Raw genomic sequence first — 23213 nt, 5'->3', positions numbered from 1 at the left:
TATGCTCTTCATGCCTTAACAGTATGATCACCACAGGCTAAAGCAGCTCTAATCAGCTCTAGGTTGAAGTTTCTGTACATGTTTGGAGTCCAGTTGGAGTTACTTGGTTATGGTGTCACTGGTGTCTCCACGCTGTATATATTTTAACTTTCTCTGAGCAAAAGCTTGAACTTTTGTAGTCTAATGACAGTGAAAAAGCCCTATGAATGTGTTCAGTACATAACATAAAAGAAGCAATTATTTTGAATAGGAAACATATTCTAATACTGAAGCAAAGAAGAGTTAATATCTATAGGGCAATGCCAGATGAGTGATAATAATGTGCTGATGTACTAAAGACCTTGCACCAGCAGATATAATACACTGGTTGCATGGTTTTGATACCATCAAGTGGCATTTCTCTTAAGAAGAAAGAGGAAAATGTCTACTTTTTATCATGTTTCTTGTAATTCAATAAATAACACTTCAAAGAAAGGTATTTTTGTTAAAAGAACAAAAGATTGAACAGATTGAACACTGAGACAGTAGCTTTTGAGACAGTAACTTTGTTTTCTGAGGGAAGCAAACCCCAAGTTCCATAATGCTATTCTCTTACATATTCCCAAAATTTTAATTTGAAGGGACAAACACTAGACTCAGCCTGTTTCAGTGCAGTTTGATCTGAGATAATATCAGACTTGAAGAAACTGCAGCTTTATAGAACACAAAGAGCAAATCTTTTTCATGTCACACTTTCCAGGGTGTTTTTTCCTTGAACTTGCATTTTCAGTGCTCCCTGGAATAACAGATAGATAGTAATTAATTTCCTGGGATGTAAAATTCAGAGACTGTCAGGAGAGACTTCTAAAGAAAGAAGCTTGCTGTACAGTCACATTAAAGCTAACATGACAATGAAGTTGTGGTGGTGGAATGATTATGACTAACTATAGAAACCAAAACTGAAGTACTATTCCAGGCACGACACCTGGCATGTCTGAGAAAAGAAAATACATGGTCTAGAGCACTTTGATAAAAGTGTTGTGAATAAATTCAGACTGCAGCTTTAAGCACCCTACCAAATGACACAAATAACTCTTCACTACTTTTTTGGTACTCAAAGATGCAATGATACAACAATTGAACCCTGGGTGCCTTGTAAATACAGAGTAATCTAGACTGTTTAAAATATCTTTAATCCATAAGTAATAGGATTCTGCCACAACTGCCTTTGAAAAGAGCCTTCCTGACAATTTTTAAATAGTTAAATGGCTGAAAAAAACCCCACCTAAGTGAATGCTTTGGATTTACTTTTAGATTATTCTACAAATTGAAAATTCTATAAACTGTCATAAATAATTTATATAATCCACTGGTTTGTGTGTTTTTTGACACCTAAAGTAGGCTGGCAGCTGTTAGTCACGAAGTATTTGTGGAAGTAAATCCACCTCCAGCTTACTGGCAGTCACCAAGGATTTTAAGGACTGAATGGACCTGAATGCCAGTCTTTAGCACAGTTCCTATTTAGACTGTGACAGTCTAACCACAGATGGAATGAAGAGGTTCACTGTCATCTCTGGCAGCTGATGCTTTTCATGGTACTTTTCACAATATTTGTTGCCACTCTGTGGGTTTCTGTAACAGTTTACTTGGCATCTACTTTCTATGACCCTTGGGGTAGTAATTTCTCTTGCTGGCAGAGAATGCTAGACATCTATCCTTACAAGCCTGAGGACAGGCATAAAATAAAGCAGTCTTCTAACAGCGAGGAACTGTACTTAGAAAAGCACCATTTTCTTTCTGTTAATGCAAATAGTTTGGGTTGTCTGCCTTAGCCTTTCAATAAGGGAAATTTTAATCAAATATTTGCTCATTGGTCTGTGTTTCTGAGTTCTTCTCTATTACAGATGTTGTAAAGTGCCTGGTCAGAGTATACCAGCAAGCTAGAACTGAGTACAGCTTCGTGCAAAGGGGTAGAAGAACTCTGACTGGGTTTCAGACTAGAGCAGTGCCTGTCCTTGAGTGCTACAGATTGCAGGTAAACCTGAACTGGGGGGAGGAAAAGGAAAGGTAACTGGGTTGAAGGTTTATTGTTGCGTAAGTTACATACAGCAGAACAAGCTCCCCAGGGAAGTAGTCACAGCACCAAGCCTGCCTGACTTCAGGAAGTATTTGGATGGTGCTCTCAGGCACACGGTGTGATCCTGTGGGTGACCTACACAGGGACAGGAGCTGCGCTTGATGGTTCTGATGGATCCCTTCCAACTCAGTATATTCTATGATTCTATGATAGCAAAACTCCATCTAGAAAGAGCAGTAGCTTAATTGAACATTTAAAAATCTCTTCTGAACAACTGACTTGTGTTAAACTTGTTTGCCAGATAGGACTAACAAAATATCAGCCAGGGGCAAGAGGAGTAGAATTAACAATCTGTGTCCTGATTACAGGGTGATTGCAGATATTGAAATATCTGATCTATTATATACCAGATATTGAAAGTCAAGCTTTGCTACTGCATGCTGCCAAGTCTTTTCATCAACCTTTCCTTTATAAAAAAAACAGTGATAATGAAGTGATCCTAAGGATTTAGTTCAGTTCCACATTTTAAAACCTCTCCTTCTCTCCTTAAGGGGGAACTGCCAGTGTACACATACAGTGACACTGGCAGTGGTTTGAGTCTTTCAGATTCAAACTGTACTCCCAGAATGTAGGAATGCTTTACTGTGATGCACAGAACATCCTTGAAGAAAATATAACACAGACTTGAAAGAGGCTGTTCCTCTCATGCATCAGCTTTATTTAGCCAGATCAGCTCAGTTTTTTCCTTCATGCTATACAGTGCCTGACATGACTTCAGAAAATGCTAGTGTCTGAATACTAGGAAAGAGAGAAAGGAAGAATAACTTGGAACTGAGGAAAGCAAACACCTCAACAGGAGAACTAGGAGGTGTCCCTTCTCATAAAAGCTTCTTGGATTAACTTCCTGTCCTGGTTTGGGCCAGAAGTGCTTAATGCAATGTAAAATCATTTGCAAATTTACCTAGTATTATCTCCTTTGATTCTTGGTGAACTAATCTGAAAAGTAGTTGATCACTTTTTTTATATGTACTGTTTTCCCCTCTGAGACTTGACAGGCTTTGCACAAGAACCAACAAATATACAAACACCCAGTTTGGAAAAGGCTGTGGCTTTTCCCATAGTGAACAAAACCACTTCATGCATGCTGTTTGTCCCATTCACATTTGTTCATGTTGCTCTGCAACATGGTTCTACAAGCACTTCATTTAAGTTAAAGATGTAAATATGGGGGAAATTTCAAAGTTGTATTGTGATCATTATGTTCTTCTGGTCGTGAGCCATTACTAAGACTGGGAATGAGGCTACAGGAACTGCAGGAGCCTAGAGAAGTCTCAACATGCCTCAGTGTCCTCTAAGACTGGGGGTTTGACTTACTACAAGTTTGTATATAAGCTGTACATCTGGAATTCAGTTACTTCAAAGAAGCCACAGCAAAAAATGTGTAACAACCTAGCATCCATAACACGAAACTCTACACAAAGATAAAGTGGATTTGGCAAGTATTTCAGAATTCAGAAGGCATTTAGCATCAAAAAGAGATTAAGAATTTTTATGATTTGTATTTATATATATAAAATATATATAAAAATAAATTTTACCTTTCTACAAACATATTATAGATGACCATACTTCTTGACCACAGAGTACAGTCAAACTTCACTTTATATCTGTTTAGTTTATGTGTACTAGAGTTATGGTCAAGAATAATTCGAAGATACAAGAGTTTATATAATTAATTTGAAAAAAAATCCTTTTATTTAACAGTGGAGTCTCTCAGTAAATTAGGCTGACAGTAGCAACTGATTTCAGCAATAATGGAGCTAAGTACCTGGTGAGTTCATGACTTGACTTCAGTTTCTTCTACTTGAGGGAGGGTATCCCAAATTGGCTCCCGAATGTGTTCAGGTATTTTCTCAATCTTGGTCTAGAAAGAAAGCAAAGCAGCCATTTATCATTCCAACTAGTTATCAAATAACTCCTTTGCTTGATTTAGTCTGGTATGAGCTATCTATCAGATTAAAAATGCCACCTACTGGCGTTTTCAAGGAGTACAGCCTCTATACTATTGAATACTTAGGAAAATGTTGCTTCCAAACCACACATAATTCCTCTGCTGACTTTCTAAAGACTTCACCACCTTCTTGTACTTGCATCAGGACTTAGCCTCTTAACAGTGCATGGTGTGAGATGGAAACTTACCTTTTTTACTTCCATAGCAACCCCTTCAGGTAAGTTTCGTTGAACATATTCCAAGTACACTGCAGCAGTACTGCTTGTTAGGTATTTTAACTAAAACAGAAGCAACATTTTAAAATTAACTATTATTATTAAAACGGAGTGATAAAAAAGTTTGCCCTAGCTTCTCTACTTCTTGCTACAGGACCAAACATTGTACAAGAAGGCAACTTCCATAACACTGAACAGTGGCAGCTGAGCTATACACAAATTTCAAGCAAGGAGTTATTTTACATGGTGCATGCTGCCTGTGCTCACATGCATCGATTATGGCAGAAGTGGTGGATCTTAACACTGCAGGTATCAGAGGAAGTTATTTACATGTTAAGCAAGAACTATCAGCTTTTGGATGCTCTCAAAGCTTGTTGTAAGACCTGCAGCTCCAGAATTCCACTGAATTGTTATTTTCTAGCTTCTCCTGGATGGCAAAAATAGTACATATAGCCTCTGGGCACCCATTTGTATGGCACTACTGCTGGGGGACTTAAAACAGTCTCATCTTGATTAGCACTGTGCAAATATACAGTGAGACACCCAGGAGCCACAAAACGCTGGCAGTAACCCTTTCTTCTGAGAAAGTCAACCACAGCTGCATTCTAAACCACACAGAAGTCTGTTTCATCAGCCACAGAGCCACTGGTTTGTATATGCTTCCTTTCTTGTCTTTCCCCCATGCAGTTTTAGTTTGCCACATGATGTCACATAGGGCAAAACTGCATATTCAAAATTATCAGCCAAGCTCATAAAGAAGAAAATGCTTAGTGGCTGGAAATGACAATGATTTAGCTGCATGTCCTTCCCTTCCTGAGAAAGCTCCTATCTCACCGATTCTCAGAAACCAAAAGCATGAAACATAAAAAGATAATTCTCATATCTACCTTAATCCTTCTTTCAGCTGTTAAGATCATGGTCAAAATCAGCCTTTTAATCAAAAAATTATGCAGGCTGTACATTCAAAATAAATTGTGTTACATTTTATGTTCTTAGGTCAGCTGTTTTCTGCTATTCCTTACACTCTTATCCCCAACCCAAGTAAACAGGAAGTTTGCTGTCACTCCTGAACTAACATCCATTAACAGCTTTGAATTGTACACCTAGAATATTCTTCTTTTTTTTCCACTCCTTACCTCCAAACACAGGTAATGTGTTCTCATTTCATACTGAACTCTGTGCTTCTTGTAAATGTGTACAGATTTTAAGAGTGTGAATCGTTCTACTGTCTTTGGAGGATTATGTCTGCATAAAGCACAAAAAGAAAATTTCATTTTATAACATTTCATTTTATACAAACGATGTAATACAAATTAGGTGAAAGATTATTCTGAAATCCCAGTTCTTATTTGATACTTAGAAAGATCTACAAGGAAGTACTAACACTGGCACAGTCTATTATTAACCCACATGGACATAGTTAGTACTCAGATATTAACCAGCATTACTTCAGGAAGCTAGACCACTGACAACTGTACTAAAAGTACTGCCAATATCCTTCATGTAGTTAAAATGCACTTTCTGCTATGGCAGTGCTGAGTGTAGACCTGCTGCTGCTTTCTCAACTTATTATCTGAGAAAAAAACCACATCAGATTACACCTCTAGTTTTTTTGGAAGAAAGAAAATATTTCTCAGTGCAGAAACTGAATTACAGTAGATGATGTAAGAAACACCTGACACCACATCGCTCAGTTACTTACACTTTTTCAACAGAAATGCCAAGTTCTTTAGCTGCAAGCACTGCAAAATATTCATAGCTGTCCAACACAGCTTTATCATGGCCTTTAACTAACAGGGACACCCTCTTGTACAGTGTTTCTGGCTCGTCTGAAATAGATACCTGCATTGCAAAGAAAAGACTAGAGTTACCACTCCATGTTCTCCTTAATTAATGCATGCACTGCATATTTTTCTAGCCTGTGCAACACATTTGTAAAAGAGGAAAAATCCCCATGCACTGCTTGTTTTAGTTTATCTACAAGAGGCTGACAGTGTTACCTTGACTGACAGTTCTCACTCTTACCAGGGAAGGCAAAAGTGTGAATAAATATCTAACCTCTGAACATTTAGGTAAATTTATTCATCAGAAAAGGAAAGGGAATACCAGATAAATCTAAGGAGGACAACACTAGCAAAGGCAAGAATGAAACTCATTGTCAAAGCAACTCTGATGCAGCAATATTTGCATTTTAAATTGCAGTGTGAGAATACTTGAAATTCTCAGACTTTGCTTGAGTATGGTCAGTAACTAGCATTACAGACTGTATATTATATCCAAAACTCTCTCTTTACTCAGTCAGTCAGAAGGCTGCTTTAAACACAGCAGGCTCCCCTAGGCATGTTATCCTTTCCATTTATCCAGGTAAAAGTTCAAGACATTCAGTTACAAATTTATGACTTTTAGTTAGAGCTTCAACTTCTGACAGCCTGGGCTCAATGATCATCTGAAAAGCCTTGATGTGTCCAGAAAACACTGATCTGCCCACAGGTTTACTCCCAGGCAGTTCAGCACAGTAAATTCAGCATGTACCAGACACGACAGGAAGGCTGGGTCTGCACTGTGGATCTAATATTGCCCAAAAGATTTTGGTGTGCTTGCACCTGTTATGCATATTGAGCGTGTTTCTGATGTCCTAGCAAAATCAGGGCCTTCAGATTATAAAAGCAAGATACCCACTACACACCTTCTTGGACTTCCAACATCATCAGCCCTGGGCTCCCACTTCCCAAGCCAGAGACAAAGGCTTTCAGCTGTCTAAGCTGCAGCAGGTACTGAACTGAATTCTCTGAAACACTTACCAAAGGATTAGTCTTTGGCCCCTCTGTATTAGCCTGGGATCCAGCCAGCCGTACTCCCACCAAGTTGGAGTTCCTGGAAATTGGTAGCAGGGGTAGCATAAAATACATTATTAAAGTTGTTTTGGTTTTTTTTTTCAGGGAGAGTGGGGAAGTGCAAAGAAGAAGGGGCCTTTATACTTACTGAAAAAAACATTGGTTTTGCAAAATTCTGCTTGCATAACTGACAGGAAAAGCTGATCCCTGTATAAAAGAAACAGGTTATGAGGTTTTTTTCCCACAACCCCAGAGTAGTCAGTTAATACAGATGTATTAAGTTTTACTTTTTTCATATCAAAGCATAACACATTCCTAGGCATTGATCTCCCAAACTGCTAAGTTTTCTTTATTTGAAAAAACAGAAAAACAGGAGCATGGAAATGTATTTTAGTATACAACAGAACCTAAACCATTAACCAGGTACCCAAATAGCAATCACAAAGCATTTTTTTTAGCAGAAAAATGTATTTTATGTGGCATGGGATACCATGTATGTAGATGATATGTTCTCTTTAGTTGTACTTTCAGAGTACAATATAGGCTTATCACTTTACAAGACTAATAAAAGTAGGACTTGCTGTTGTAAAAGCAATTCCAAACAGTATCCTGCAAATGCAGAATTCCAGCCTCTGAATTTAACTTCCCTGATTTTTCAACAAAAAGTTTGTGATGTAAACATCTGGTTTTCTGAAGAGAACATTTTTAAAAAGAAAGACTTCTAAGAAGTAAATTAACTATAGTCAAAGGATTACATGATTTTTCTGTCTTAAAAAGAGAACAAAACTGTTAGTCAAGATGCAACATCAAGATGTAACTTCTCTCATACTAGAATGATCACTCCCTTCTGAATAATTAGTGGCTTGTAGTTTCCTTCCACTATTTCTCAATTTAGCAAAGTTAGAGACTACTTGAGGATTAAAAGGAACCAGAACTCTCATTTGCTTAAGAAAAACTCAAGGCTGCAGCAGAATGCTGAAGCAAAATTAGCTACTTATTCTTATTTAAGGGTATGGTGCTGGAGTGCTGGAGTCATAGCTTTAAGAGAGAAGACAGATACCCCATACATCAGTTATGTAGGTGACTGAACAATCAAAGCATAAGAAAAACAGCCAGAATTGACATTTTTCCAGGAAATACTTAGTTGCTCATAGATATGCACAGCTAACTATATGAAGCTACTAGGTTCCTAATCTTCTCCACTTAAGTGCATAACACAATAAGCACATTTGTCAGCACTGAATATTTGCCACTGTAGTTGATGATCATTCAGAGAGCTTCAAAGTTCGTGTTGGAAACTACTTGACCCTTAATGCCCCAAACTAAAGAAACACATCTAATGAGATTATCTTCATCTCTGTACCTTAACTTTCTATCTCTGTAGTCAGAATACTGCCTTTATTTCATTCAGTGCAGATATAAAGCACACTAACACCATCACCTGACATAACTTCAGGGAGCAGACAGGCCCATCAGCATAAGATACTGTATTCAGTGCAGGACTTAAACTGTGCCTGCACACAACCTAACCCCAGGTGATAAATACAAGACTGCTGACTGGCAATGTAACTAAAGGTTGCACCTGTTTGGGGGGGAGGAGCGATGTGTGTATGCTGTCTCTGCTACATATTCTTTTACTTCTAAATCCTTGACCTTGTAATACGGATTTCTATTTGCATGCAGAGATATGTACTCTCATAGCATCTTGTGCTACGTAGTTTTGGATACAAAAATTCATTACTTATGTAATAGAGATTAATAAAACAAAACACGACTGAAACAGTAGCGTCCTATCCCAGACACTACGCTCTCCAGCCTTCCCAACGTTTTATGACTGTGTGCATTATTCCCACCTCATGCCATCATCCCTCTTTGTGCAGGCATACATCCAGCCGAAAGTTTTCCTAAAATACAATTAAGAGTGCTCTGCAAATGCTGACAAAATGACACGCATTCAGCAGGCAGTAAATGTTAACAGCTTCTTCCATCCTCTCAGTTAAATACACTCAGCGTTCTTGCTGAGTGCCATGGCAGGAGGCGGGGACGGCATTCCGGCTGCAGTGTCACAAAATTTTCATCAGCTCCCGAAACAAAATTCCTTCTCTCCTAACGCAAAACAGCCTTGATTTCGCTTGGCTGAGAGATCTTGAAGTACTCAGGAGAAGACTGATGCCTGGAAGGCGAGCAAGCCCAGAACACAGCACATAAAAAGAGTTTAAACCTTCAGAAAATGAGCAGGAAACCTCCGACACCAGGTGTTGGCAACTTGAGGGAAAGCAATTCTCCTTCAGTAGTCAAAACCCACAAAAAAAACCCCAACCCGAACCGAAATAAACAATGTAAAAGCTCGGTTTTGTTGCTGTTGTTTTTAAAGAGAAGGCAGAAAGGGAACGAGGCTCACCCCCTGCCGCCACAGACCATACCTGACAGAGCCGCCGGCACAGCCACCCCGCCGCCATCTTCTCCCCGCCCCCGACACCCTGAGGCCCGGAAGGAGAAGCGCAGCTCCATCCGCAACCTCCATAAGGGGCCAGGACACCCATGAGCGCCCCTGCAGCCATGGCGGAGCAAGCACCCCACTTCCAAGGCCTCTCCGAGGGGTGGGGAGACGACTTGGGAGCTCGTATGGCGCCCTTCGGCGCCATACGAGCTCCCAAGTCGTCTCCCCACCCCTGTTCCCGCCTCCCCCCCACCCTCCAAGCGTTGCGCGGGGACGTCGGATTTCAGCTTTCTCCCCCTCTGGAAAATACCTCAAGAGACTTAAAATAATAATAAAAATAAAGTACATAGCCTGTTAACAAAACCCAGCCAACAGTAGTTGTAATGCCACAACTAATTAGTAATACTAATTTCTGCCACTAAGCCATCCTGATACGCACATCCTGGAATTAAGCTGTGTGCAAGGCAAATGCTAAGAGCAGGCACCTGAAACCAGCATAGATCACAAATGTTTGGTTTTTTTTTTTATTTTGTTGCTTCCTCTTCCACCTAATATTACAGTCTGGTTTTTTTTACACTAAAGAACCTAAAATATTTACAACCATCTTCTAATAAAATAACAGTTAAATATTGAAAATAAGATTTTTCTCATAAAATAGGTTTTCTGTATATACAGGTTTTACCGAAGAGGACTTAAGTTCACTATTGAACAGTTTTCCATTATCAACCATCAGCAAGAAAACAACTTTTCTGAAATAAAACTATGTACAAATAGGCAGAACAGCATCTGTTTAACATCAGCCAACGCAACACTTAATAATGAAGTCAACGTCTGAGGCCCAAATCATGTACTGCTTAAGAAATGTGCATTTCCTTTTTTACTTTGTTAATAATTTCTTTGGTTATCATTGTTTTATCTTCTTGGCTGCACAATAAAACAGCACCCAATTAATTTTACAGAACCATGCATATATATGCATATATGTATTTATATATACTAGGTTTAGCTCAGATACCTGTCTAGTTGCTGCTGAAAAAGTTCCACTGTATTTTCTTGAATATCAGAGCTGCTCTTCATAACCAAACCCACAAGTTTCTACTATATTTCACTCTGTTCTTCAAGCAGAACTCTCCCTGACTTCAGTTATCATTTTGCTTAAACGCTCAGATTTTTTCCCCACCACTAACAGGGGAATCTGAAAACTTGTTGCTGTTTTCCAGCCCAGCAGCCTATCTCAGAAAGGTCCTTAAAACTTCAGAATGATACAGCTTTGGAAGAGAAAGAGCAGACTCTGATGGGTTTTTTTTTTTCTAACACAGGGTCCTAAAAGCCAGTACAAGTTACTTCTCAAAAAAGCCTCTACTTTGCGAACCACCAAGACTTGCACAAGCTATAAAATTTATTTTTAGTGGCTCTTGTTGGCAGCATACAGCTGAATGCCCAGGCTGCTGAGCCCCTGTAAAAGTAGCATGGCCCAGCAGAGACAGAACTGCTGGCGAGTGTGCTGGCTTGGCAAAAGAAGGCTGCTGCCTGATCTCCTGAAACTCACAGGTACAGGAATTGAGAACATCATCCCTTATGCACCAGCCGGAGTGGAATACCACCCTGCTGATCAAAACCAACTAAAAAAAAAAAGAAACCAACCACTCTGGAAGAGACCTCAAAAAACACTGAAACGACATATGCAGGAACTTCACTAACCTGAAACTGAGAAGTGATTTCCATGTTGTTGTTTAGCATCAGAACATTCAAACATTTGACCTTAAGTAGAAACTAGGTCATTTGGCTTCATGTATTTGGCTTTGACAGAGAAGGCACCTCTCTGCCAATGAGTCCCACTGGCTTCGAACTTGTGTGGTCTGGTTCTCCTATACAAAAGTGCCATGATTTATCCTCATTTTGCATAGATATACAACGAAGAAAGACAGTAGAAAATAAGATTCATCATCTCTCAGATTCTGCTTACTATGTCAGGAATGTGGCAAAAAAGCCCAACAAAACAAAACCCAACCCATGGAAAAACCCAAATAACCCTGAAATCTGGAAGATCTGAAAACAGTCTTATAAAATAGTCTACAAAGTTAGCAATACTCTTCTACTGTGCAAAATTCACAAGAAAGTCAGTGCTGCTACCTGTGAAAGCTCTAAAATCAGCATTCGTATTCTGTAATCAAAGGTCCACTCAACCTAACTCCAATTCTTAGTTCTTTAATTCTGTAATACACAATTCTTCTGAGATCCTATTTACTTAGAGAACCAAACCTAACGAAGGAGAAACAGTAATTAAACAGCAATGCCAACTCACCTTTGGAGTGTATTTTTCTAAATAAACAACATATGAATCGGATGCAATGAGGAGGACTGAAAATGTCTTAAGAAAAACATTTCATGCCTACAAGTAATAACTAACATGTACTGAAGGCATATACTCCATTAATCTCTGTTCCATGGACAAAAATATGTCCCTGTATTTGCCTAGTAAGAGAGCCAAATTCCTGCACTGCTTGAGCATTATGTTCCTAAAACCTCTGAGATGGCTATTCAACAGTGTCATTTATTGTCACAGCAAAATACATTTCCAGTGCAATCTGATTACCAAGGCAGTGCTCCTGATTCAGTGTTCCCATCAGATGATGGGAACCACAGTGCAATCATCTTCGTTCTTCAGTCCTTGAATTAGGTAATTTTAAAATCAGCAGATCAAAACCTTACTAAAATGGAAGCTCTAAAATGTACAGTGTAACAGATGCTTTTACAAACTGCCCAACATGTATGCATTAAGGCCAGACAGAACTGAAAGTGCTGTGATAGTAAAGATGATACAGTCACTCCTGTAATTATTTCACAGTTAAACCAGGTATTTTTTTGCTTCACTTTCCCTAAAATGACAGCACAAAGACAAAGAATGTAATAATCTCCTTAAAAGAGATGACATCTAGTCTCCAGAAGATACTGGAAGCAATCCAGTAGAGGCAAAAAAACCCAAAACAAACAAACAAAAAAAAGGATTCCACTAGACGTGTGTGAAGATCATTCTTTTAAATGGGGTACAATGAACCTTGGAAGAGCTAAAGACTAAATATCCTGCTGGGAGCATCTGGAGGGAAGTGATAGCAGAACCATGAACTTCTGTAGTAAGTGGCCTCAGGAGTTATCAGCAAAATGAGCTCAGATAAAAACAACTTATAAGAATATTTGTACCAATTATTTATTTTTTCCCCAAAACACAAATTAATAATAAAATAAAAAAAAAAAAAAAAAAAAAAAAAAAAAAGGAAAAAAGCAGATTTTTTTTTCTAGACCTTGATAAAAGAACTGTAATTTTCAACAGGTAGTTTACAATCAGTGGGGAATAAACTGGCAGTCCAGGTTTCCTGATTGATCCACTCAGGGTGTGCTCAGTAGCTGTCTTTATCAAACAACTTTATTTACAACTCAGCATCATCCTGCAGTAGATCTGCATCTTCATCATCCAATAGAAGGTCAGCATCCATGACTTCATTCTCTTCCATGACATCACCCAACTCCTGAACAACATCACCATCAATGTCACTGACATTTTCAACATGTTTAACCAAACCCATGTGATCCAGAGGGATCAAACTGTGCCCAGCTGGCCCAGTAGTTCTTGCAATAGTGGCTGCCATTTCTGCTGCCACAGCAGCTTTCTGAGCCTTTTGCCTTTGCTGTTCTTCTTGTTGTCTGTGAGTCTTCATATGAGCATTGCGGCTTTTGATTTTGAAAAATACCCTAAAGTTTAAAGAAAAAAAAAAATCAATCAGATTAAAATGCATTGCTTGTGATGAAGCGAGCCAAGAGAGACTCAACAACCTATCAGTACATTTGCTTCCTTGTCCTGAAATAGAAGTCAGTGAAGTCTGCAATGCCACGGTGAGAATTTCAGACAGACTACCAGATTTATACATTTTGACAGTATCAAAATGGTCTGCTGAAGACTCTGCCAGAGGCATTTTGTAGCTCCCACACTTGCTTCAGTATCTTTGCACATCCTAGTTCTCCCTGTGCTTAATTTCACTACAATCTTACTCAATAGGGAAAAAGGAAGGAATCCCACCTTAGGATGGACAGCCTCAAACATAGAAAATACCGAGTAAGCTGTGCACTGTCACATCCAAGTCTGTGATGAAGCCCGAAGCTCCACTGTCAGATGTGATTTTATGATTCTCTGTAGAAATTCTAGCACATAAAAGGGTTCAGGGAAACTGAAGTAAATACTGCAGGGGAAGCGTCTAAAATGTCATGCAAACCAACCTCTGAAGGTTTTAGTGAGAGGACATGTCATGGTAGGGGAAACTTGTCTTGAGGCCATCAGAGCAAAACAGTTTGTCACAACACTATTAATCTGCAACGTGAACAGGCAAACGTGATGCAGTGCTGCAGACAGTCCCATGCACTTACCTGCCACACTCCTTGCAAGGAAAAATTGTTGTTGGGTCGGTCTCACCACTTGTTGTGCTGTGGGCAGGTGAACTCTTGATGGAGCAGTACCCGCTCTGCGTACCAGATTTCTGCTTGGTGCCTGGAATGGTGCATCTTGTCTTTGTCACCTGATTGGTACCCCCGTGAATGCGAGCGTGGCCATTTAGAGCTTGTCGGGAACTGAACACCTGATGGGGAGTAGGGTAGCAGGAAGAAAAAAACATAAATATCAGGAAATACTGCACTGGAAGAGGAACTTCCAGCAGACAGAAGTACCCCGAATGCATATGACAGTAGGACAGCTCTAAGTGTCTACTGTGCATCAACAACCTACTTGGTCAAATAGTGACTGCTCTCAACCATATCTCATTAAAGAAACTCAGTCATCATAAAACAAACCAGTGAGCTATCCTATTATTACAGCTGTATAACAAAAAGGTAATCAGAGCTGTTACCACATAGTATTTCTAATCAATGCAGTATCTCAGGAACCACTTTCATGTACAGATAAGCAATTTGCCTATATTTTGTGATTTGTGAGAATTAAAAGTAGACAAAATCATTTGTCCAGAGATATTCAGGAGGTATCACTGGCCAGGAATAGTCTAAAACTCTGATTTCCAAAATCACAATTCACTATCCACCATGCTACTGAAGATACCAAAGACACTTACAGCACCACAGTTTGGCATTTCACAGATGAAGGAGGACGAAGAAAGTGAAAGACTCTGAAGGGCAGGCAGATCAATAGGTCCAACAAGAGGGATAGCTGGTGGGTCAGGAGACTTCTGCATTTCTCTTTCTTCCTTTCTGTCTTCTTCGATCTCCTCATCTTCCTCTAGTACTTCCTCTTCTCCACTTGTCTGAAATAGACAGTGCATTTCAGAAATATTAGAAATATAGTCAAAGACTGTACTGGAGAGCAGTACACATAGACAGTGCTGGAACAGACTGCTGCTTAGTCAAGTCTGCTTCCACATTTCAGCATTTTTTGCCATCCCCAATGAACTACTGGTCTTGCTGGAACTACCACCCCTTAACAGACAAGCTGCAGCTTGTGAAGCTTTTCCCGCAGCTGTTAGAATGGCAGAGTACATTATATTCAGGGTCAAACTAAAATACTTATTTAAAACAACAACCCAGATCTCTTAAGATTACCTTTAATAGAGACCTTGCATGCAAAAAACTGCATTGCTAGCCTATGCAAACAGTATTTGTACTAGGATATTAGAGCAGACTTTAAGAGCACACACAAACACACAGACACAGGAATAATTTATAGAGGTTTATCTGCTTCATCTATAGCAAAAGCCTTAATTGCTGGAATAGAGTTAGATAATGCACTAGGCAAAACACTTTTTGCCATTGAAGTCCAAGAATACAAAACCTTGGAGTAGATGAGGTCAAGAATGCTCATACAGAACATAATTTAGAATTATAGAGTAATTTTGGTTTGGAAGAGAGCTACATCATCTAGGTCAACGTCCTCTTCAAAACAGAACAAACAAAAATTATCAAGTGTTAAACTTCTTCATATTCTTCTAGACTTACCAGACATTCCTCTCTTTTTTTCTCTAAACGGGTCCTGTGTTTCCGTCCCAAACGCAAAATTTTCTTCCAGGTATAGTAGTATTCCACACACTGTGCAACTGTCTTAGACTTAACCTAGAGTTAAGCAAGTGCATAAATAGTCCAGTCTCAATTTTTTGCTTTAATTCAACACGATTTTAACATTTTCCAAGAGTCAGACTTATTTCTCAAAGATTGAAATGGAGGGAAAAAAAGACATTTTTTCTGCAACAGAATACTTGTGTAGAATATTTTTTTTAGTTATTGTTTTTCAATCACATTTATGTTGACTGTTTCAGCTTCGGCACCTTTCTCTGGGATTCCACAGACTAGTCAGAAAATGACTGAGAATATAATTTTGTAGCCCAAGCATACTGTACCACTGAGAAATCCAAGACTTACGACTCAGTATCCATAAACCCAAATGCTTTTCAACATTTGAGCCAACAAGTGAGGTATTCTTCCCTGAGACGTGTACACATTTTGTCCTTTCTGCTGCTGTGTAGCAGAACACAAAAATTAGGTCCAAACATGTCCCCTCTTCACTGACAGGTTTCAACCCTTTCTGATGCAAGGCTCAATGCCAGTGACTCAAGTACCTTTTAACAAACTGCCAGAGAACACCAAGATGGTAGTGGAGCACCATACTTGCCCCACACATGGAATACTGTGACTTGAATCCCAGGTGTACATACTTTTACATATAATAACAGGAGGAATAGACTGTATTGGTTTACTATTGACTGTTTTTTACTGGTGCTGCAGTTGGATTGCATGGGTACACCACATGGAATACATCACTCCTAGTGGCATTTTTTTATCTACTGCTGGCCCTATGCCTATAATAGGCTAGTCTGGCACTGGAGGGAAAGGGAAGGGGAAAAGAATGTAACAAATGGAAAAACACAATTGACAGAACAGAAATAACCTTACCATTTTCTGTACAAATATGAAATCTTTGCTGTAGGTAGATAATGCCTCTTTGAACAGCCTCCTCTCTTGATGCGTCCATTTGTCAGAGCCTTAAAAACAGAGTGAACTCGTTATAAATTACAAAAACCCATGGGAAACCTCAACTACATGCTAGAGATTACTGCTACCCAAACACAAGTATGGCTGTGCTGACTCAGATCTCAAGTCCATCTAACCCAGATTCGGTCTCCAGTAGCGGTCACAGGCAGTTGCCTAGGAAACAGTAAGATCAGGGCAAGCAAATATAATGCCTCTCCCTAATTTTCTCTAACCTCTGACCGCTTTCAGCACAGGGGACTTCCTCAGTCTGTTGCAATTTGCTTATTTAGTAACTACCCTTCTGAGTGCTGAACGACTCTTCCTTTCAACCAATTAAACTTCTTGCACCCAAAACATCCTTTCCCAAGGATTTACACAGATCAGCAGACCCTCCGTTTGAAGAGCCACCTTATTTTCTTTGTTTCTTTGCTCCCAGTAGCTTCACAGGATGACCTTTTCTTCTTCAATCTCAACCATCATCTGCATGCTATTCAGGATTGCATGTGCTTTGTCACTCTCACACCTCTGATCACCCTGCTGTCCCCCTCTCAACCTTTTTCAGTACTAAGCCATTCCTACAGAGATAAAGGCACTGGAAAGGTATGTAACAGCCAATATTTAAGCAATCCACAGACTTGCACAGTGGCATCACCATGTTGTCTGTCCTCTTAACATTTTTTAACTTGAGGTTTTTTTAGCAATACAGAGCTGATGCTTTCGTAGAACTAGCATTATAATCCCAAGGTCTCATTCTAATTGAGAAGTATCACCACAGAACTCATAATTTTACATGTTAAGCTTGTATTGCTTATTCTCCTACATGTCACTTTACATTCAGCTACACAGAAGTTCATCTGTCATTTTGTTCTCCAGATGGTAACTCTTCTAAAGCCCTTTTGCAGCTCTTCACTTGCATGGCTTGAGGTAAAACACTGAAATTTCTGTGATAAAGGTCACAAGTAGACAGAGTTTGTAGCACTATGCAATACACACGTGCTTTCTGATCATTTAATAAAGTTGTATATAAAGCTTTCAAATACTGTTATTCTGCATTTGCTTCACCAGCCTAACTGCCCATGGAAATGTGAAATTGAAATGAATTTGTGCTTCCTCAGTATTAGTCAAACAGAAGGAACACACAATTGCTCCACTGCATTGAAGCAGTGCCCTGCTTCTAGGAGTAGGCAACAGTACATATGTTAAAGGAAGGGTATGTAAAGAAGCCAGAAAGTGAATGCCTTTGAAGAAGCTTACACTATGAGGAGATTCTACTTCAGTCTGAGTTTCTGAAACATCTAAAACTTTATCAAAAGAAATCCCTAATATTCCTGCCAATGTTACCATTCTCCACAGAAATGCTTGCCTCTGCACTGAATTCAATGAACTTGGCCTTGGCACCATGTATTGCACTCTACAGGCTACTTATGCCTATTAAAAAATATAGAGATTTTTTTATTAACTGCAAATGTTTTGCTTTTCAGTTCCAACTCCCAGGCTCACAAGCTTAGAGCAGGTCTCTCACTGGTCCATCAAACGCTGAAAACAAAAAAATTAACTTTTCTGCAACCAGTTTTACGCAAGCTTTTCCAGTACTGGGTGCATTAGTTATTTCCACAGAGATTTACACTGAAGCTCTCTTAAGCAACAGAGAAAGGCACTGGCTTCAAGCCACGAGTTTTATTTATTCTGTTATCACCAAAAGATCTTTTTGCTGACACACTGAACCTGCATCTTTCCCACCCTGAACCAGCAGCACCTTCTTACACAACGTTCCAGTCATTTGCATTTACTCTTCCCTTGGGCAGGGGTAAATAGCACTGATTCAGTCCAGGAGCATGCACTACTATGCCAAAATGTAACTTTAAAAAGTATCACAACACAAGGGAGATATTTTGAGTTTTCAGCCAGCCACTCCATCATGTTCTCCTGCCTCTGTTTCCCCCTCCTGAAAATACATAAATAATAATAAAGTATTCACTTCAATGACCTAATTTTATTGTATGGAGATTTCAGGCCTTACAGTTTCCTCAATAGCTGTTGTACTGGCAGAAACCCTTATAAGATTATGCGGGTTAATTGGAAGTAACCTAATTAATAGAATAAATCCTGTGTAGGAAAAGAAACAGAAGAAAAGCTGTTTTTAACTCTGGTTGCTGGGAAACGGCTCTTGCTCTTGTTAGCTTGAGGGAGATATAGAGAACGTGTATAGAGAGATATCTGCAATGCAGCAAGAATTTTGGACTTTGTAATAGAGCGATCAAATTATAAAGCTGAGCTTTCTGTATAGACATTTATTACACGTTTTGCTATATCTGCATATTGTCTTTGCACTAATTAACTGGTAATAAGTATCTTCCACAAATTTTGGGCCCAATCTGTGGTCTTCAAAGGGGCTACAACTACACCCACAGAGCCCCCCCCAGGGATGGTTTGAAATCATCACCTGCAGAATATGCTAGGTCTGATCCATACCCTACCACAGTAGATATGAGAAGTTCTGCCAGAAGCACATTATTTCAGAGACCATCTCTTCTGCAATTCTCACTGCAGCTGAACTTTAGTCCTGAGAAATTTCACTGTTCAAATGAAAGCAATTCAAGCGTTTGCAATAGCCCTATTCATGTATTAGCTCCATATTCCCTTCCTCTTTCCTAGAACATCATCCTGACAGCATTAGGACAGAGAGATTACGGTGTTCTTCCAAGCAGTCCTGGGTCAGCATGCCCAGTTCTCTTGGCACACAACAAAAAAGTGTCAAATTTCACAAAATGCATCCCTCATGGCTCAACAGCTGCCAAAGAGGAGCTATTTGTTTCCACCCCAACTCGAGGGAAACATTAAGGATGAGTTTGGGTATTTTTTTATTTATGGTATCAACTTAATTCTCATGAGTAAGTGCCATTCTCTGTTTTGGTCTATTCCACTTTCAAATTTGGCAGTGCCCAAGAGCTGTGATTTCCAAGTATGGAGCAGAAAGCCCAAAGAGTTAAGCCAAAGAAATGAGACTTGAAGCCATTCATGAACTAGATCATGAGAAATTCCTATATGCCTTGAGTGGCTGATTATCAGCCACAAATAAACTACTATTCAAAAGCTGCTGCATGGTGCTGGTTGCTGTCTGTCAACGTAAGTTGCCAAACACATGTTGCATTCAAGAGCATTAGTAAATAATATTTTGTCATGTTATACTTAAATCCAGACTGGTGAGGTTTTATTTCATGCTGTGATAAACAGAATCAGACTTCCTTTTCTGATTAAAAAATGGGGATACTCTGATGCCTACAGGTCTCAGTGCTAGTTAACAATGTTTTGGGTCATCTCACGTGAAAGATTAAACAATGTCTCCTGGCTCCTCCCTGCATCACAATAAAACACTTTCTGAAACTACTTTCAAGTTGCTTCAGTAAAAACTGTTCCTCCTTCTCTGCCACACAAGCAGAAGTTTCTTATCTGCTCTGCTAATTACGTCACTCACTGAGGATGAGGCTGCTAGGATATCTCCTCATCTTCCTGCTCACATGCCCTGGACTGCATCACACATATGATTTGGTGTCATCTCTTTAGACAAGAGACCCAGGTCAACATTCCTGGCTGACATCCTCCTCCATCCACCCCCATGTCCATCCTTTGGATTGCAAGAGAGCTGTTATCAAAGGCAATAGGCATCTCCTCCAGCCAAGCCCGAAAACCTGATCTTCACATTTATTCACTCTTATTATCAGTTACCATCAAACATGTTTCTGTTCTTGTTCTCAGGCCAAAAGGTTAAGGAGTTACTTTACAAAAGAGTTCTTCTTGCTTGGGAATCTTTCCAATGGGCTGCTATAGACAGGAAGAAGCTTGCTTCTATACTCACGTGGCTCAATGACTATAACTGGAAATGAGTATGTGACCCTGGGCATTTTTGATTGCTTGACTGACCACCAGAAGATTCTTGGCTTGTTTCCTATTGAGCTTAAACTGCAGATAAATTCTTAGGGCTTTTACATGAAAACTCTGTTCCACATGTCCAAGCAGATCTTAGCTACTGTGAAGCATTAAGTAATAACATGAAGGGCTGCAGAGGAGAGACATTTGCCACCTATGCTCAGGCGACATAACTTAAGCTCAAGGTGGGTGCTTCTGCTTCATCATGAAAATGAGGTTCTCACTGTATTTATTAAAGAAGCCACCCTCCCAGACATGTTGGCTTTTTTTGGCTACATCCATGCAAAGAGAGGTTCTGTATTCAGTGCTAAGACACTAGTGAGAGTTACAGCACTGCCTCTTTGGAGGGATGCTCATGATTATCATATTCATTTATGATATGATTCAGAAAAGGAGGGCATATCAGCAGATATTTACATATCAGAAAACTAAGACCTTAGTGGTAGTAAATTAGAATCTACATTTAGCAGCAATTTTAAAAGGAGATCAACACATTTAGTTTAAAAGAGTAAAAAATTTACTCAAGGGAGTCTTAAATCAGTAGAGCCCTACAAAGCAACATTGATATAAAGTTTCTGTACATCATCAGTCAGTTGAAGAACTGCCAAACGTCTAACAAAAGGCTCCAGAAGTACCACCCAGCACTGTCCACATCATCTCTATTAGAGGCTGCCATCCCTGCAGCAGACAGCAGGGCGTGCAGCATGATCCCAGTCTCCAACCTGCAATGCCAGCCTTGGACTCTGTAAACCAGCAGATAGAGGTGGCAAGGAAACCTACCAGCATAGTGGTAATTTGCCAAAGGATGACACTTCAATCTCACTGGCTTTCTCAACAGCAGCATCTCAAGAGCAACCTAGATTAAAAGCAGAGAAAAACAGAATTAGCAAATGCAGTCAGATGCTGCATACAACTACATTATTTAGAAGACTATTTGGTATGAGGATATGAATTAATTTTCTCTTTTCTGTCATAGGAAATCACATCAAATTACTTCGAGGCCCATTAACGCTGTATCTCACAGAAAAGCACCTAATGCACACCTGTCCTGCTTTAATTAGCACAAATGTGGCTATTACTTAGCAACTTCCAACTCTCCCCTCTCTTCTGATTGCCACATAAAACTAAGTTTATAGTCTTTGATTTGATATAGTGTTAATTAATACTAATATTTAATGGTTGGATTGATAGCATTAATATTTATAGTATGAAGTCTTTAAGAATATCGCTTTAGGTCAACATCTGTCAGGAATGACAGCAAGTACAGTTAATCCTCCTTTGGATCAGGGAGAGAGATGATTTGTAGATCCCTAAAAATTTTTCCCTGACAACTTGGGAAAACAGCAAATTTCACATCCTGACAGTAAGTTCAGGCACCTGTCTCAGACCCCTCAGATACAGCTACACAAAGCCTAGGGAAACTGTGATTCAAGCTATAGAACACTGTTTTAGACAGTCCTGTGAGATTCATTTCAGCCCTGCATTCTGCTGCATTTTGCCTCAAATTTGCTTTCCAGGAACTGGTGCAGGGCCTTGTCTTTCCCCAGCAAAGGGCAAAATGGATGTTTTGCCCTAGTTAATAACATTCCTGTCACTGAATTAATGCAAATATTTGAAATGCATTATTTATACGAGAACTTTGTGCAATTACCTCACAGTTCTGAACAAATAAGTAGATGTGATTGCTGCTACAAAAAAGGGTTTTTTAAGGGCTGGAAGAGGTCTAAGCTTTCTATGACCAAATATAAAGCTTGTGAAATATCGAGGCTGGAGCAAGCACTGGGAGACATTCAAAGCCCCAAGGCTATAAAGTAATCTTATCTATATGAAATATACAGTAAGCCTTCAGAGAGGCACTGCTTTGAAATTTAAATTTATTAAAGAATGAAAAGGAAAAGTCATTCCCCAAAAATGTTACAGGATGTGCAAAGCATTACTTCTAATCAATCAGAAATCTTTTTATATAACCGTATCTAAATCCATTTAATAAAGCATGCTAATTTATCTGCAGGAGAGGATTATATCTCCCCTTTCAGCTTCTTATCTTACCATAATATCTCCTTTTGCTTCAAAGAGAGAGTGCAAAGCATATTCGGAGTTAGTTCCTCCACCAGGTAACACACTGGAACAGCTCATATTTAAAAGGTCTTCCACTGTCAGAAAAAAGTCAACATTTTACTGCTAATACAGCAGCCTGCCAGTCAAACACCCAGAGCCAAGGACTCTGTAATGCCACTGAAAGACAACATAGTTCAGGGCAGCAGCTTTCATACTCTCTTTTCCAGCACCTCATGTCCTGGTTTTAGGATCCCTTACTGAGGAGGGGATGTGACTGGGATTTGCAGAGTGCATCGCTGGGATGGAACAGGATATTGCAGAGCCAGAGGCAGAGATTTGGCTGGGAGGCTTACACAGGTCAGTGATGTTGCTGTGTCAAGAAGGCTCCAGCCAGGGTAGAGAAACAGAAATGAACTACACTGAAAGCAGGAACGAACTTTGCTAAGGACTGGAAGAAGCTGCTGAGCCCATCACGTTTCCTCTCAGTTATGGTCACAGGACAGACCTAGAAGCCATCAGCTGCCTCTCATCTGTGATCTCTGTCTTTACTGGGCAGTTCAGTACCTGAAAAAACTCACTTCCCAGCAATCATTCTTTCCCCTTGGCTGCCAGAAAGCAGCTCATCCAGACTTCACTTCAAGGGCCACTCTAT

At 39.6% G+C, this 23213-nt stretch overlaps 2 protein-coding genes across 9 annotated transcripts in view; both read right to left on the bottom strand.

Moving 5' to 3' along the window:
* Positions 1–400: 400 nt before the first annotated feature.
* On the bottom strand, positions 401–9709 carry MRPS10 (mitochondrial ribosomal protein S10). Of its 2 annotated transcripts, XM_030448087.1 has the most exons (8): positions 9540–9709; positions 7265–7323; positions 7084–7156; positions 5985–6124; positions 5419–5527; positions 4256–4345; positions 3885–3980; positions 401–775 (listed from the first exon to the last, which is right to left on the bottom strand). In XM_030448087.1, the coding sequence occupies exons 1-7, from the start codon at positions 9675–9677 to the stop codon at positions 3894–3896; spliced, it is 696 nt and encodes a 231-aa protein (XP_030303947.1). In that variant the 5' UTR covers positions 9678–9709; the 3' UTR covers positions 401–775; positions 3885–3893. The 2 variants fall into 2 exon arrangements, with proteins under 2 accessions (XP_030303947.1, XP_030303946.1); XM_030448086.1 differs by lacking the exon at positions 401–775 and having other exon boundaries at positions 3788–3980; positions 9540–9708.
* Positions 9710–12576: 2867 nt separating this feature from the next.
* Positions 12577–23213, bottom strand: part of TRERF1 (transcriptional regulating factor 1) — a 98290-nt gene continuing 87653 nt past the window's right edge. For 5 of the 7 annotated variants that reach the window (XM_030448531.1, XM_030448530.1, XM_030448534.1 and 2 more), the window contains 7 exons: positions 22553–22656; positions 21284–21359; positions 16499–16587; positions 15548–15661; positions 14671–14859; positions 13976–14184; positions 12749–13306 (listed from right to left, as the gene is read on the bottom strand). In XM_030448531.1, the coding sequence (XP_030304391.1) occupies positions 12985–13306; positions 13976–14184; positions 14671–14859; positions 15548–15661; positions 16499–16587; positions 21284–21359; positions 22553–22656 (1103 nt within the window). In that variant the 3' untranslated portion in view covers positions 12749–12984. Of the gene's footprint in view, positions 13307–13975; positions 14185–14670; positions 14860–15547; positions 15662–16498; positions 16588–21283; positions 21360–22552; positions 22657–23213 lie in introns of all 7 variants that reach the window. The other 2 variants (XM_030448536.1, XM_030448537.1) reach the window with 1 other exon arrangement.

The sequence above is a fragment of the Calypte anna genome, chromosome 3 (genome assembly GCF_003957555.1).
Source record: "Calypte anna isolate BGI_N300 chromosome 3, bCalAnn1_v1.p, whole genome shotgun sequence".
Taxonomy (NCBI): Eukaryota; Metazoa; Chordata; class Aves; order Apodiformes; family Trochilidae; genus Calypte; species Calypte anna.
Note: the sequence above shows the minus strand (reverse complement) of the source record. Positions and strands in the feature narration are given on the sequence as shown.